At 36.2% G+C, this 12,473-nt stretch overlaps 1 protein-coding gene and 1 non-coding gene across 6 annotated transcripts in view; both read right to left on the bottom strand.

Moving 5' to 3' along the window:
• CEP295 (centrosomal protein 295) overlaps positions 1–12,473 on the bottom strand; it is a 43,872-nt gene that overhangs the window by 6,126 nt on the left and 25,273 nt on the right. For all 5 annotated transcript variants that reach the window (XM_021291511.2, XM_005505392.3, XM_021291512.2 and 2 more), the window contains 7 exons: positions 12,285–12,437; positions 7,184–7,290; positions 6,235–6,373; positions 4,453–4,686; positions 2,977–3,134; positions 2,587–2,743; positions 4–644 (listed from right to left, as the gene is read on the bottom strand). In XM_021291511.2, the coding sequence (XP_021147186.2) occupies positions 4–644; positions 2,587–2,743; positions 2,977–3,134; positions 4,453–4,686; positions 6,235–6,373; positions 7,184–7,290; positions 12,285–12,437 (1,589 nt within the window). The remainder of the gene's footprint in view (positions 1–3; positions 645–2,586; positions 2,744–2,976; positions 3,135–4,452; positions 4,687–6,234; positions 6,374–7,183; positions 7,291–12,284; positions 12,438–12,473) is intronic.
• LOC135578370 (small nucleolar RNA U2-19) lies at positions 6,625–6,708 on the bottom strand. The gene has a single exon (XR_010469884.1). It is a non-coding gene; the product is annotated as a small nucleolar RNA U2-19 (small nucleolar RNA).

Raw genomic sequence — 12,473 nt, 5'->3', positions numbered from 1 at the left:
CACCCAGACTGGAATAGGACACGAGCTTCTGGGCACAGATTTAGAATGTTCTTCATGTCTTCCCAGGAAAGAACCATTCTGTTGTATGACAGCCTGTAAATGGATGTCCGTGTCTTCCAAGTTGGTTCCTCTGGGAATCCCTGAAGCTTTTTTTACTTCTGGAAAACCTTGATCTGGCTCCTTTATATTTGTATTGCACTGAGAATCCAGTTCCACAGCTTTATTTGCTTCATGTACATGAACTGATTTTTCAGGCAGTTTCACATACTTCTTATCAAATGCCTCCACAGGTAATTTTTCAGAATTCACAGTCTCTTGTGATAAGCGTTTAGGGAAAGTTTCATCCACTGTACCTGGTGGAGCATCTAGCAGATAAAATGATTTCTGCTCTTCCAGTGGATTCACACTTTCATTTTGCTGATCTTCCATGGAACACTGGAGATTAATATGTTCCATATTTTTTGTCAGTTCTTCATATTCTCTGGCAGATGAAATGCAGTTCTCATTGCCCCATTTTTTAATTCCAGAGGTTTGTTCAAAAGATCTCTGGAACACAGCATTGAGGTCCACTGGCTGATCAGCACTCTGACAGTGGTCACTCAGGGTAGATTCCAATTGCAGTGGGTGGAAAGAGTCTTCAGAACCTGTTTCAAAAAGGATCAAGTCAAAATTGCAGCTAACACAACACAATTCCAGCTTTTAAAAGCCTGTCAATAATGAAAAATTTTAGTAGTGTATAATAAGTCCAGCAACTAGGAAGAAACATTTTATTTAAGAAAAGTCTAAGTTTCTTCTAGCGTAATACCATTAACAGTACATAAAACGATTGCTTCACTGTATACAAAACAACTTCAAGAAACAACACTATTTTTTTTTTCCTTCTTAGAATATGTTTAGGGACAGACTTTGTCATGCTAATGACATAACGACATTGTAAGTCAATGGATTTTACAATTTATACTCTGTCAATGAAAGCCCTTTGAGTCACCTTTTGGGACAAAGTCTCTAAACAAGGAAGGAAACAATCTAAACCACCATTACTTGGGCATAAACTCTTAAAAGTAGAAGGAAACATCTGAATTGGAACAATGATTGTTGTTTCTGTAAGCTACAATATTGCACCCTACATTATCTTTCCCTTAGGCTCTACACATACACATCAAGATTTCTCTCCCAGAAAAGGCTGGGAAAAAAAATCAGGTATCAACATTTTAACTACTGGAGAAGCATTTCAGCCAAACAAACAACAGGGTTGCTTATGTTATTTCTTCCCTCTTTTAAAGCACAAGAGTAATAGAATAATTGGTTCAGGATTATAAAACCATGTAAGAGATGGGGAGATTTTGTAGCTACAGTTAAATCACAAAGATTGTTTCTGTAAGCAATATAGAAATAGAATGGTTTGAAGTTAGAAGGGAGTTTCCTAAATCCTATTTGCTGTGACCACAGGCAGTCTCCAAGTGTAAACCTCTTGTGGCACTTTTTATTACTTTTCTTTTTGGTGCCAGCATCTGCCAGCTAAAGGGAAAGAGAACTAAAATGGACACAGAATAGCTGCTTGCAGCTTTAATGATAAATTGTGTGTGTTTCCAAAAATTATACATGTATACATATATATGCAAAAAACAATGATAATTGACCAGGAACATTTACATTATAAATACATCTATTACTGAAAATATTGTGCTGTGTTTCCTGTTACTGTTCAGCTTTCCGTTGGAGCATGTTAAAATGATGAAACATCTGATTCTTGGTAAATAAGAGCTTCAGAAATATTTAGACTACTACGAGATGCATATGGAACTTGAGATTGGTCTTCTTGCTTAGAATACATGAAATATCAAGTTAATTTAAATTCAACTGCAAAACATTAAAAAATACTTTTCCTGCTATGACCTGCAGGTAAAGCAGCATTAATCTAGTAAATTAGTTACTACATTGTAACACAAAAGTTTATTCCCTCCTTTCTCTTTCCCCCCTTTATTTTGTAGATAAAGCAGTTCTATAATCAGATTGAATATCTCAACACGCAGTACATAATGGCTATTGGTGTGACTTAACAGTGGAAAACAAAAACTCAATGATTTGTTGAAAAACACAATGTATCATAGAAAAAGTAATATCAGAGAGATTCTAACCCCTACACCTCAAAAATTATGGAACTTCCTTAATTTTCTCAAATTTAAAAAATTACAGACATGCATGAACAAATATTTGGAAAAGTACCCAGGCTGACAGTTTCAGCCAGAGTTGATATTTCTTCACTAGCATCGTAATTACTGCACAAGTAATACGAAACCCAATATCCATTACAATGACATGAATATACAGGCCTGCTTTTGTATTGAAGTCATAACTGCTGAGAAAATAAAGAACTCCATGAAATTTAGGAGTTCTACCCATTAAGTGTGGTGGAGAAGACAGAGTGTGAGAGCAGCAGCAGAGCTAAGACATTCGAAGTAGGGCTGATAGATAAGTGAAGGTTCTTGCCCAGTTTCAACACAGCAAATCCACTTCAAGGGTTTGTATTTACATGCTGGGAATGGGTTGATTGGGAAATCATTGATGTGACTGTACTGTACGTACCTAGAGTAGAATGCTCTTTAACAGACTCTTCTGCTGTAACGTTTGGCCTGTTTGTTTCAAGAGCAGAAGGCAGACTGCTGCTTTCTATGTTCAGACTGGAGTTGCTCAATTCTACAAATGTAGACACGTCTTGGCTTTTTGTTGAAAGTTTTGAAGTCTAGTGACAAAGAAAATAATCTTAAGATTCATTTTCTCAGAAATACGAAGGTTAAAAGTTAAAGGTAATATTTGATTTTTAGATCACATTTCTGCTATAATCAGCATAACTACTTCCAGTTCTAAGTACATCAAAGATTATTACTGTGTTTCTTCTAAACAGAAGACAGTATAGGGATTATACATTTAAATCTTAAGCCAAAGTATTCCTCCATCAGAGATTTTCTGTAGTACCTTGCTAAGTTCTCTACTGTCTTGCAAAATTCTGTATTGAGAACTGGATGACGATGAACTATCCAAGTCAAGACTTGGCTCCAAAGGCTGAAAGAGCTGGTGATGAAAGTTCAGCAGATGTCTCTGTGTTTGAAGAAAATCAAGTTCAGCTGCCGGAGCTGTAAGAAAAGCAGTTATTTTAAAAACAAACAGCCACCCCTTAACATCCTCCCCTCAAAAAAACAATGGACATATCACACCTTGCTTTTATATGCAGTAAATAAAACATACGGAATTCTGCAAGTATACAAATACTAGCTTGTAAAAATTAAAAAAAATAAACAAAAAACCCACTATGATATCAAATTCTTTCACCCTGAAACAATGCAAGTACAAAAAAGCAGCAAGGAAGTGCTACGCCACTGTCGCTTCTTTTTTTTAAATGAAAAGCTAAAATCCATAAGCTGTCAGTTCAGCACTTGTGAGACTGCATCAGAAGTTCTGTGGGCTTCCCAGTACAAAACACCCAGCGACAGAGTGAAGCAAGTCCAGTGAAGAGCTACAAGGATGATTAAAGGAAAGATGAAGCACATGATGTTCAAAGACACAAGTTTGTTAATCTTAAGAAAGGGCTTGGGGGTGTGGGAGAAGAGCACAGAAATCTCTGCTGTGTGCTGCATACTAAGAGACCATACAGAGGAGATGCAGTCAGTCTGCTTGAATGTGCTCAGTGAAAGAAAAAGATAACGGACGCAAGATGGAACACAGGAAATTCTGGTTAAATACAATTGAAAAAATGGGAGAAAAAAATAAAGTTGTTAAAACGTCGCCTCTGTCCTTGGAGATATTCAGAAGTTGCCTGGACAGGGTCTTAAGCAACCTCATCTAAGTTGGCTCTGCTGTGAGCAGGAAAGAGAATTTGGATCACATAAATGGTCTAGATTAATTCTCTGATTCTAGGTTTTCAAATATTCCAGGAGGAATCAGTTCAAATTAAAATACTAGGGCTATCTTCATGACAGCTAATAAAGATGTTCTTCTTTTCATGAATCATTACATTTTTCTAGAGAGCACAGAACTCCCACCAGTCTGGTAATCAGTGTTTCGTCAACATGTGACCCTGCGTGAATAACAAAGTATTAAATATTACTGACTCTACCTTCCTGAAGCAAAAGTTGTGCATCAATAAGTGATAAAATTGGCACAGATAACAAACAACCTGGCCATGGTAGCAGGAAGATGCACAGAACTAGACTATGATCAGGCAGATACCCGATCAAACTGTTTTGGGGTTTTTTTGCACTATACTATGTTGTGTGGACATTTACATAAAGCAAAGCATGAAGAACATCAAAGCAAAGCTCTCACATGTAGAATCCTTACTGACTTTAAAACATAAGCTGAATCTAAACAACATAAACTAACACATAATATCAAATAAGCTCCTCCTCATTCTGTGATGAGAGTGCAGCACAAAAATTCTCTAATGGCAAATACCTTGAAAACATGTCTTGTCCTCTGAGCCAGAGTCCAAGTCTCCAGTACGTTTCCCCAGCCCCTGCTGTCTCTGATTTCCTTTATAATGATACACCTCTCCGTCAGGCAACAGAGTTCCAGATGCTCCAGACAAATTCTCTTGCTTTTGCCGCACAGTAAAAGGCAGCGAGGAGTTCCAAGGATGTCCTGCTGTTTCTCTCAAAATTCTACCTTCCATACCATCAGAAGACAAACCTGAAATAGGAAGATAAATGTTCACAGTTTTGCATACAAACCACTTACATGAAATCATCTGAAAAGACACTGCTCAATATCCTGAAATATTTGTAAAGAGCTCTGGGGTTTCATTTCTTTAACTGTTTCCTGTCAATGCTCCCACAAACTGCACCTCAAATCTCCACAAATACAAGCTGATAATATCTAATTAGGTAGCAGTCAGTACAGCTTAGCACTTTTAGGGTATGTAGACTTAGGAAAGACTAAAACAATAACATCAGTAAAGAATACATACTGTTATTTTATACTAGCTAACGTATTTTCCTTTCATATCACATATAATTTTGACAATCCTTTAATATGAGATAATCCTTATCCCTTGAATTTCTTTATGACATTGGGCAATAGTTTCATCCCTGCATAAATCGAAATTGCCTAATACTAAAACAAGAAATCTGAGGGAATCAAGAAAACCCAAACAGGTTTCCTAGTAAGCGCACAAACCCCTCTTTGTCTATACGCTTGCAGCAGAATCGCACAAAGCCATCAGAAAAAGTCATTACTAAGAACCAAGCGTATAGTGAAGATAAAACTAGACTTGAAAAACTTATTCGTGTAGCTGAGTAACCGAAATCTTTGGTATTTTTCTTCCACAACTAAAAAAAATTAGAAAAGCTACTATCAATCTTAGAATTTGCCTTAGCTTTCTTATGTCAATAAAACACAGATTTGTCACATGAGTTATGAAGTTTATTACTCAAAATACCACTTAGCAGTTTAGAATATTAGGGCTAAAATAAAGCCTGAGATTTCGGTGGCTCAAAAACTGTAATCTTCAAAAATTGATTTATAAATATGGACTAACTCATATACATGTGGTTATTTACAAGATCAGATGTGTCAGATTAACACAATATTAAGTCTTATAGTATATAAATCCACAGGTCACTATCATTTCCCACGTTCACAAGTGAAAATGTCAGTATAAAGAGAAGCAACTACTTATTTATTATAAAGGAATTATTTTTAGTTTGAAGAAAAAGTAACTTAAAAGCAAGAGGTAGAGTGCAAGCAAAAAATATGAACAGATATCTTCCAGAAAACTATTAAAACTCAATATGGCATTCAAATGACATTTTTGCAAATATGTTATTAAGAAATAGTATGGTGACAAGCACGTATTGGTACAATTCTCTTAACAGCAAGACAACAATCACAGCTCTATAACAATCTATGATATGTATCAGTTTATCATTTGGGGATAATTTTTTTAATTTGCCACTTGAAAAAACTGCGAGTGTTCGAGTTGCTTAATAGAATTCAAAATACTCTTGTCCAAAACTGACAGATTATAAGGTTAAATTATTATAAAAGTAAAAACATCATGAGCCCACAATGAGGTATTTTGGTTACACTCAACTCTAAGACATATTAGTCATTCTTAAGCGAGGTTCCACATTAGCCTGTTTCAGAATAACGTATGTCCAGTGAGTTAGACCCATTCTGCTATAAAGAAAATACCCAATTTTCCTTTCACAAGAACAACAACAAAAACCAAACACCTACCAGTATCACCAGGGCTTACATCCAATGTTTCACTAGTCGAAAGGCTTCCAGTGGAAATTGTTGAAGACAAGTCACAGGGTTTTCCTTGCATGAAAGCCTCTGAACCTAAGGGCGTGGATTCTACTTTAGAAAGTACTTCCTAGGATGAAATAACACACCTGTTAGCAGGTATCTGGATGTCCATAATTATAGCTTTACAACCACACATTTTACTCTGAGCTCAGTTCAAGTGTAGAAGCCTTCATGTGTTTGCAGAGTCAGGCAAATACAGATTCATCATTGCTCAGTACAGAACACTCACACCCAATGGCCCAGACACGACACATCACCCCCCCCAAACACACACACGCACACGCACACAGACAGACACACACACACAATTATAAAGCCTCTCAGAACTGCATACAAATCATGACACCTGGAAGATTGTCTTATCTTCTGGTGGTCAGATTTGGCTATTTCTCATCACAGACCCACTTCTACTAATTGTGGATCTCAGAGGGACATATATAGAATACATGAAAAACTCAGGAATTTTACATGTTTTACATGTACTTGCAAGACTGAGCCTTTTAGATACAAAAAAAAAATACACAAAATATCCTAAAATACTATCTTCCTTAAATGTGAGGTAAGCTGTACAAAGTCACAAAACATAGAATGAGGGTTCTTGTACTTCCAAATTTTGAAGGATTAGATGTGAACATTTCTTTCCAAACTCCAGGTTAAACTGTGCACAGTGCGTCCTGGCAGCAAAGAGGAGCAGCAGAGTCCTGCGGGAATACAGCCAGTAGTTCCATTGCAGAGATCACCTCTCTTTACTTAGTGTTCGTTGTGCTGTTGCCTCTAAAATACTGCAACCAGTCTTAGCCACCCAATATGGGATAGAAAGATTTCTTCACAAAACAAAGAGTAAGTGAAGTTATATGGTTATTTTGAGATGACTAACCGTATTATTGAGCTTGGATGATAGTCCAGAACGCGTTGTAACTCCCTCTTCAATTTCAGCAGCAAGAACTGGTGAATCTTGAACCACGTGAGAATCCTGGGACTGGGCTGAACACAAATGTAACAGAAGCAATAAGGAACAGAAAACCACTTTCTATTATAGTTCATGGTTCACAATTTGTTTTGAGCACCAGATGGCAGCAATACTCTGCTGCTCCTGTTCTCACTAATAGGGCACCAATTTGCACATCTTTACCACTTTCTTCTCACCTGCAACACAATTTCTGCTCCACTGTACCACCAATTTAATTGGTAACCAGCAGTTCTCCTTGACCAGCCTTCGTAAAATGTCTTAACTAGCATGACAGCTCTCTGCAGAGCAAGCAGAAGCTAGAAATTCATGCTTTGGCTTTGCAGAATGAAACATGGCTTTGCTAGAGTTACTACAACCATTTAATTGGGGTGAGAGGAATCTTTTGTCCTCTACTATTACAATGACTACAAAGAAAAACAGACATTCTATAATAAGGTGTCAAGGTTTAAGGCAAGGCGGCAAACCAGGACAAAGGAGATGAGAAAAATCAGAATCAATGAATTACTTATTAATTCATTAATAATTAATTATAGCCTGACTACTACAACAGAACTGAATCACCTTTGCCATAATGCTCTTACACATAAAAATAAGTAAGATCAGTATCTATACAAAAGCACCAGAAAAATGCGATTGCTGTATTCAGTGCTGACAAGCACCTTCAAAGTGTGACAATTCTAAGATTGTAAATTAATTGCCAAAAAAACAATTCTAAAATAAATATTCTTATTTCCAGTAATAATTTTCAAGAAAGAAGTGCTAAATATCAAACTGAAATTAAACAGTACAAGTTCAGTGGGTGTGCTTTCTCCCGATTCTACAAGGGCTGCTGGTGACAGACATTTCAAACCCCCAGCATTTGTAAGGCTCTATACTTAAGCAGATACCGTAACATTTTGTGAATCCTAACACTAGTTTGTAACCTGTATAAATTGAAACTCGGTGTCTCACTGGGAAATGAAGTACAGTTGTTCCATTCACTTTACTATACAAAAAAAGGGGGGAAGAGATTTACCAGTGAGGCAACATCAGTAAAGTATCTATATGATGTGATATTTATGTATCTGAATCCATATGAAACATTTAGAAACTCATTTCAGGGAAGGGAAAACAAAACAATCTAAGGTTTTCTATAGATGCTATCATTCAGTAGTCTTCTAAGAGAAAGTAAAAGACATGAAAGGAAATAGATCGAAAATATGCTTATTTGGGTTAAAAGAAACTATATTATTACATTAAATGCTAACTGACTGATCTCAAAATAAATGGTAAAGAAATTCTCAAATGGCTTCTTTTCTCTCCACTCACAAATTCTCCGGAAAGTTCTAGCAGGCTTGATCCTGATCATTTATGACATTTTGATTGGTAACCAAATGGAGTCGTTGGCAAGAGAATTTGCAAATAATATGAAGGGTGGAAGAATGGTAGAGAAACACAATACCTCGGACTCCTGCACAGCTGGGTCTGTTAACTCTGTTCCAATATAGATAAAACTATAAATCTAAGAGCACAGAACACTAGTTTCCAATCCCTTTTCTATATGTACGTGACATAGTTCTTCGGGTTGACAGGAAAGATAACTTTTAAGGTTTGAGCAGAACAACGTGGGACCAAGGTGGCAACAAGCTCCTTGGCTGGATGTGGCAGTTGTGAGCCACAGCAGAAGTTTTGCTCTTGTTCTTTGGAGTAGCGTATAGGAGACAGAGCATCCTGAAAATGAACGAGGCCTTGAAGAAAATTCCTTGAACTAGCATGAAAACTGCAATCATATAATCTTTTGATATTTAAATATCTCCATAGGAGGAAAAAGAAATGTACAATCCAAAAGATTTCTAAACTCAAAGAAAGTAATAAGAAGCAGTGGCTAGAAATGTCTGTTAGACATTTAGAAACTGGAAATTAACCATTTATTTCATAATTTGGTAAAAAATAAAATGCTGGAACAAACTACTGAAGAATTCTCCATTTCCTGGTACCTTTACTTAAGATTATTTTTCTGAAAGAAATGATTGTACTTTCTACAAAATACCAGTGTGACAGGTAGTAATTTAGGAGACATATGAGATGAGACTGAAGCATTTAATACTCTCTTGTATATAAATTCTACAGAGAGCTATGCTACAAGTTTTTCATTATAATACTGTAATAACCTGCACTGTTCTTGTGATATTAATATAAGGAATGAACAGTAGCAATTTCATGCTATAAACCAAATTATTTAATTAAAAATACAACATGCTCATATCTCATGACTTTGTTACATTAATATCCTTTATCCTTTGGTGTCTCATAAAGGAGAGTTTTTTATTCTTCTCTGCAAAATAATAGTGCTGCACAGCCTTCCTGTTACAAAGATACTGCTGATAGTTTTGGCAGTTGAACTGCTCAGGACAATCCTCTTAAAAACATAATCACAGAAAGCTTTGCTTTTTTTTAATAAATAGAGATGTTCACATTAAGTTTTCTAATCCTCTTATATAAATCATTTCACTGTTCATATATAATACTAATGTAAAAAGCACTACACTAAGATATTTCATATGAATTGGTTAATGATCTAGCAATGATTCTATAACTTAGTCAGAAAAATACAAGCCTTTTCTCCAAATGTTGTTAAAAAAGAGAAAATCATTTAATGATAATTTAAGTTTAAATATAGATATATTTCAAAAAGCATATTCTGAGAATTAAATGAAGCAGTTGAAAGATAATGAGCTTATATGCACATATTGAAAACATATTTCTAGTAAATACTGATTGAATTGAAAAGGATGTCACAACATAAACTAAATGAAAAGTTATCTTAAGATTTGGGGCAGTGGTGACATTTCTAGCAAACGCAGGAGAAGCACACTGCATATTGCACACAAAGATGCACATACAAGGCAGTAAAGTTGCTGGAAACTCCTTTGCAGATCTAGTAATATATTTATTTTAGATGGCTACTAAAAACTGTACTGGGCCACAAGATGCTGACATCTTGCAATAAGCTTCAAATTGCTTTAGTCGAGGTTTCACAAACTTTGTGTAACAAGTCAGGCACAGCATTTTCAATGATAGCAACAATAAACTGCATTTCAATCTGCAGGAAATTTGAAGAGAAGCAAGTGCATTATAACTGAAAGTACTGGAGCCTTTCAGTTAACATTATTCCAAGACCAGAGAAAAACGTTGGATTTGTAAAGGCAGGGAAAAACAGTAGGAATTAAAAACCTTGACATCCACTTGTTAGTCCAATCTCTAGAAAAACTTCTTAATAACCCACTTGCTTTGTTTACTTAAGACTAATCACCTTTATCCTTTTATAAGGCAGTCAGGCTACCCATAACATGCTTAGCAGCCTTCAACAATCTTGTAAGAAAATTATTTTGAACATTCACAAACCACATTATAAGAAAAACAGGTGTTTTTTTTTTTCATAAGGAAAACAATTTGGTTTAATTTATGGATCAGACTTTGCGACATATGGACACAGCCCACCCTCAAAGGTGTGATGTCTAATACAAGCTCTTCACAGATGAACAGAAAAGATCAGAATTAAAGTAATTCTTACATTACATCCACCTCAAATCCTCTGTTCAGTTTTGGGCCCCTCACTGCAAGACAGACACTGAGGTGCCAGACTGAGTTCAGAGAAGGGCAACAGAGCTGGTGAGGAGTCTGGAGCACAAGTGTGATGAGGAGCAGCTGGTGGAACTGAGGCTGTTCAGCCTGGAGAACAGGAGGCTGAGGGGAGATCTTATCACTGTCTGCAACTACCTGAAAGGAGGTTGGAGCATGGAGGGGGTTGGTCTCTTCTCCTGAGTAGCAAATGATAGGACAAGAGGAAATGGCCTCAAGTTGTGCCAAAGGAGGTTTAGATTGGATATCAGGAAAAATGTATTCCAGGAAGGGCTTGTCAGGCATTGGAACAGGCTGCCCAGGGAAGTGGTGGAGTCACCATCCCTGCAGTTGCTTAATAAATACATGTAGATGAGGTTCTTAGGGACATGGTTTAGTTGTGCACTTGGCAGTGTTACATTAATGGCTGAACTGAATAACCTCAAAGGTCTTTTCCAACCCAAACGATTCTATGATTCTACAATTGCACTATTTTTACTTCTGTCATAACAGACAATTCTTTCAAAGTTGTGTCTTTGAGCTAAGGATAACACCCAGCCTTCTGGTTTTTAATCTCAACTGTATTTTTAAACAATTTCTTATACACACTCATCTTTCAGTGGACATTGATATTTGCAGCATGTCACCACCCCAGGGTTCTCTTTAAATAAAGAGTGTGAATTCAAGGAACAGTGTGAATCCCAGGAATCACTGGGTACTGAACCAGGCACACCCCTGGTCTGCTCAAACCAGGTTTCCACCTGACACAGCTGCAAACCCAAACACCCACATTAATTACTTTTCTTTTATGCAAAAATGTCTCGTATCAACTGCTCGAATGAAGTATTTCATTATTTCATTATTTCATTATTTTGCTCGAGATGAATCAAGATGAATCTTGGAATTTTTTACAAAGAGTGTTTAGTAATTGAAACAAACTAAATATATGGTCTAAAAATTTCTGTAGAAACTTTATACTAAATCTGCATTTAAAACATTTGGCACTCATTTTCTTGGTATGCTCCAAACCTAAACCTGTAGACACATTCCATCAACTCCAGTTGTGCTCTTTACAATTCCTGTACAGTTGTCTACTAACATAGACCCTGCCCAACAGAAAAATCAACAGGGAACTTAAGTCATGGAATTCTGGTGAATTTTCTTTTCTTGGTGAATTTTTGTTTCAATTATATTTTTCTAGTCAAACACTGATGGGATAAGCTTGTTTCAACTATAACTCAATTTGCTAGTATATAAATTATACCTTATAAAACGGAACAGTATCAGATATTATTTCATAATCAAGACTCTCAAATACTCTTCAGAAAATATTAGTTCCTCCAATCTGTAGTTCTCATGAACAGCAGTATTTATTATATATTTATAACCATACATATATACACTTTACCTGCAAAAGAAATGTTGAAGCTCTTCGATGTGTCTACCTCTGGTATAACACTAAGTTCATGTTGTTCCAAATCGAGCCCTAACTTGACTTTTGTCACAGGTGGTTTGGAAGATCTCCATCTTCGTTCTCGCCAAAGAACATTCTCAGACTGTTCTGAAAAACAAAGTTTTGCATGTTTAAATTATGCAT

The sequence above is a fragment of the Columba livia genome, chromosome 1, assembly GCF_036013475.1.
Source record: "Columba livia isolate bColLiv1 breed racing homer chromosome 1, bColLiv1.pat.W.v2, whole genome shotgun sequence".
Lineage (NCBI taxonomy): Eukaryota > Metazoa > Chordata > Aves > Columbiformes > Columbidae > Columba > Columba livia.
Note: the sequence above shows the minus strand (reverse complement) of the source record. Positions and strands in the feature narration are given on the sequence as shown.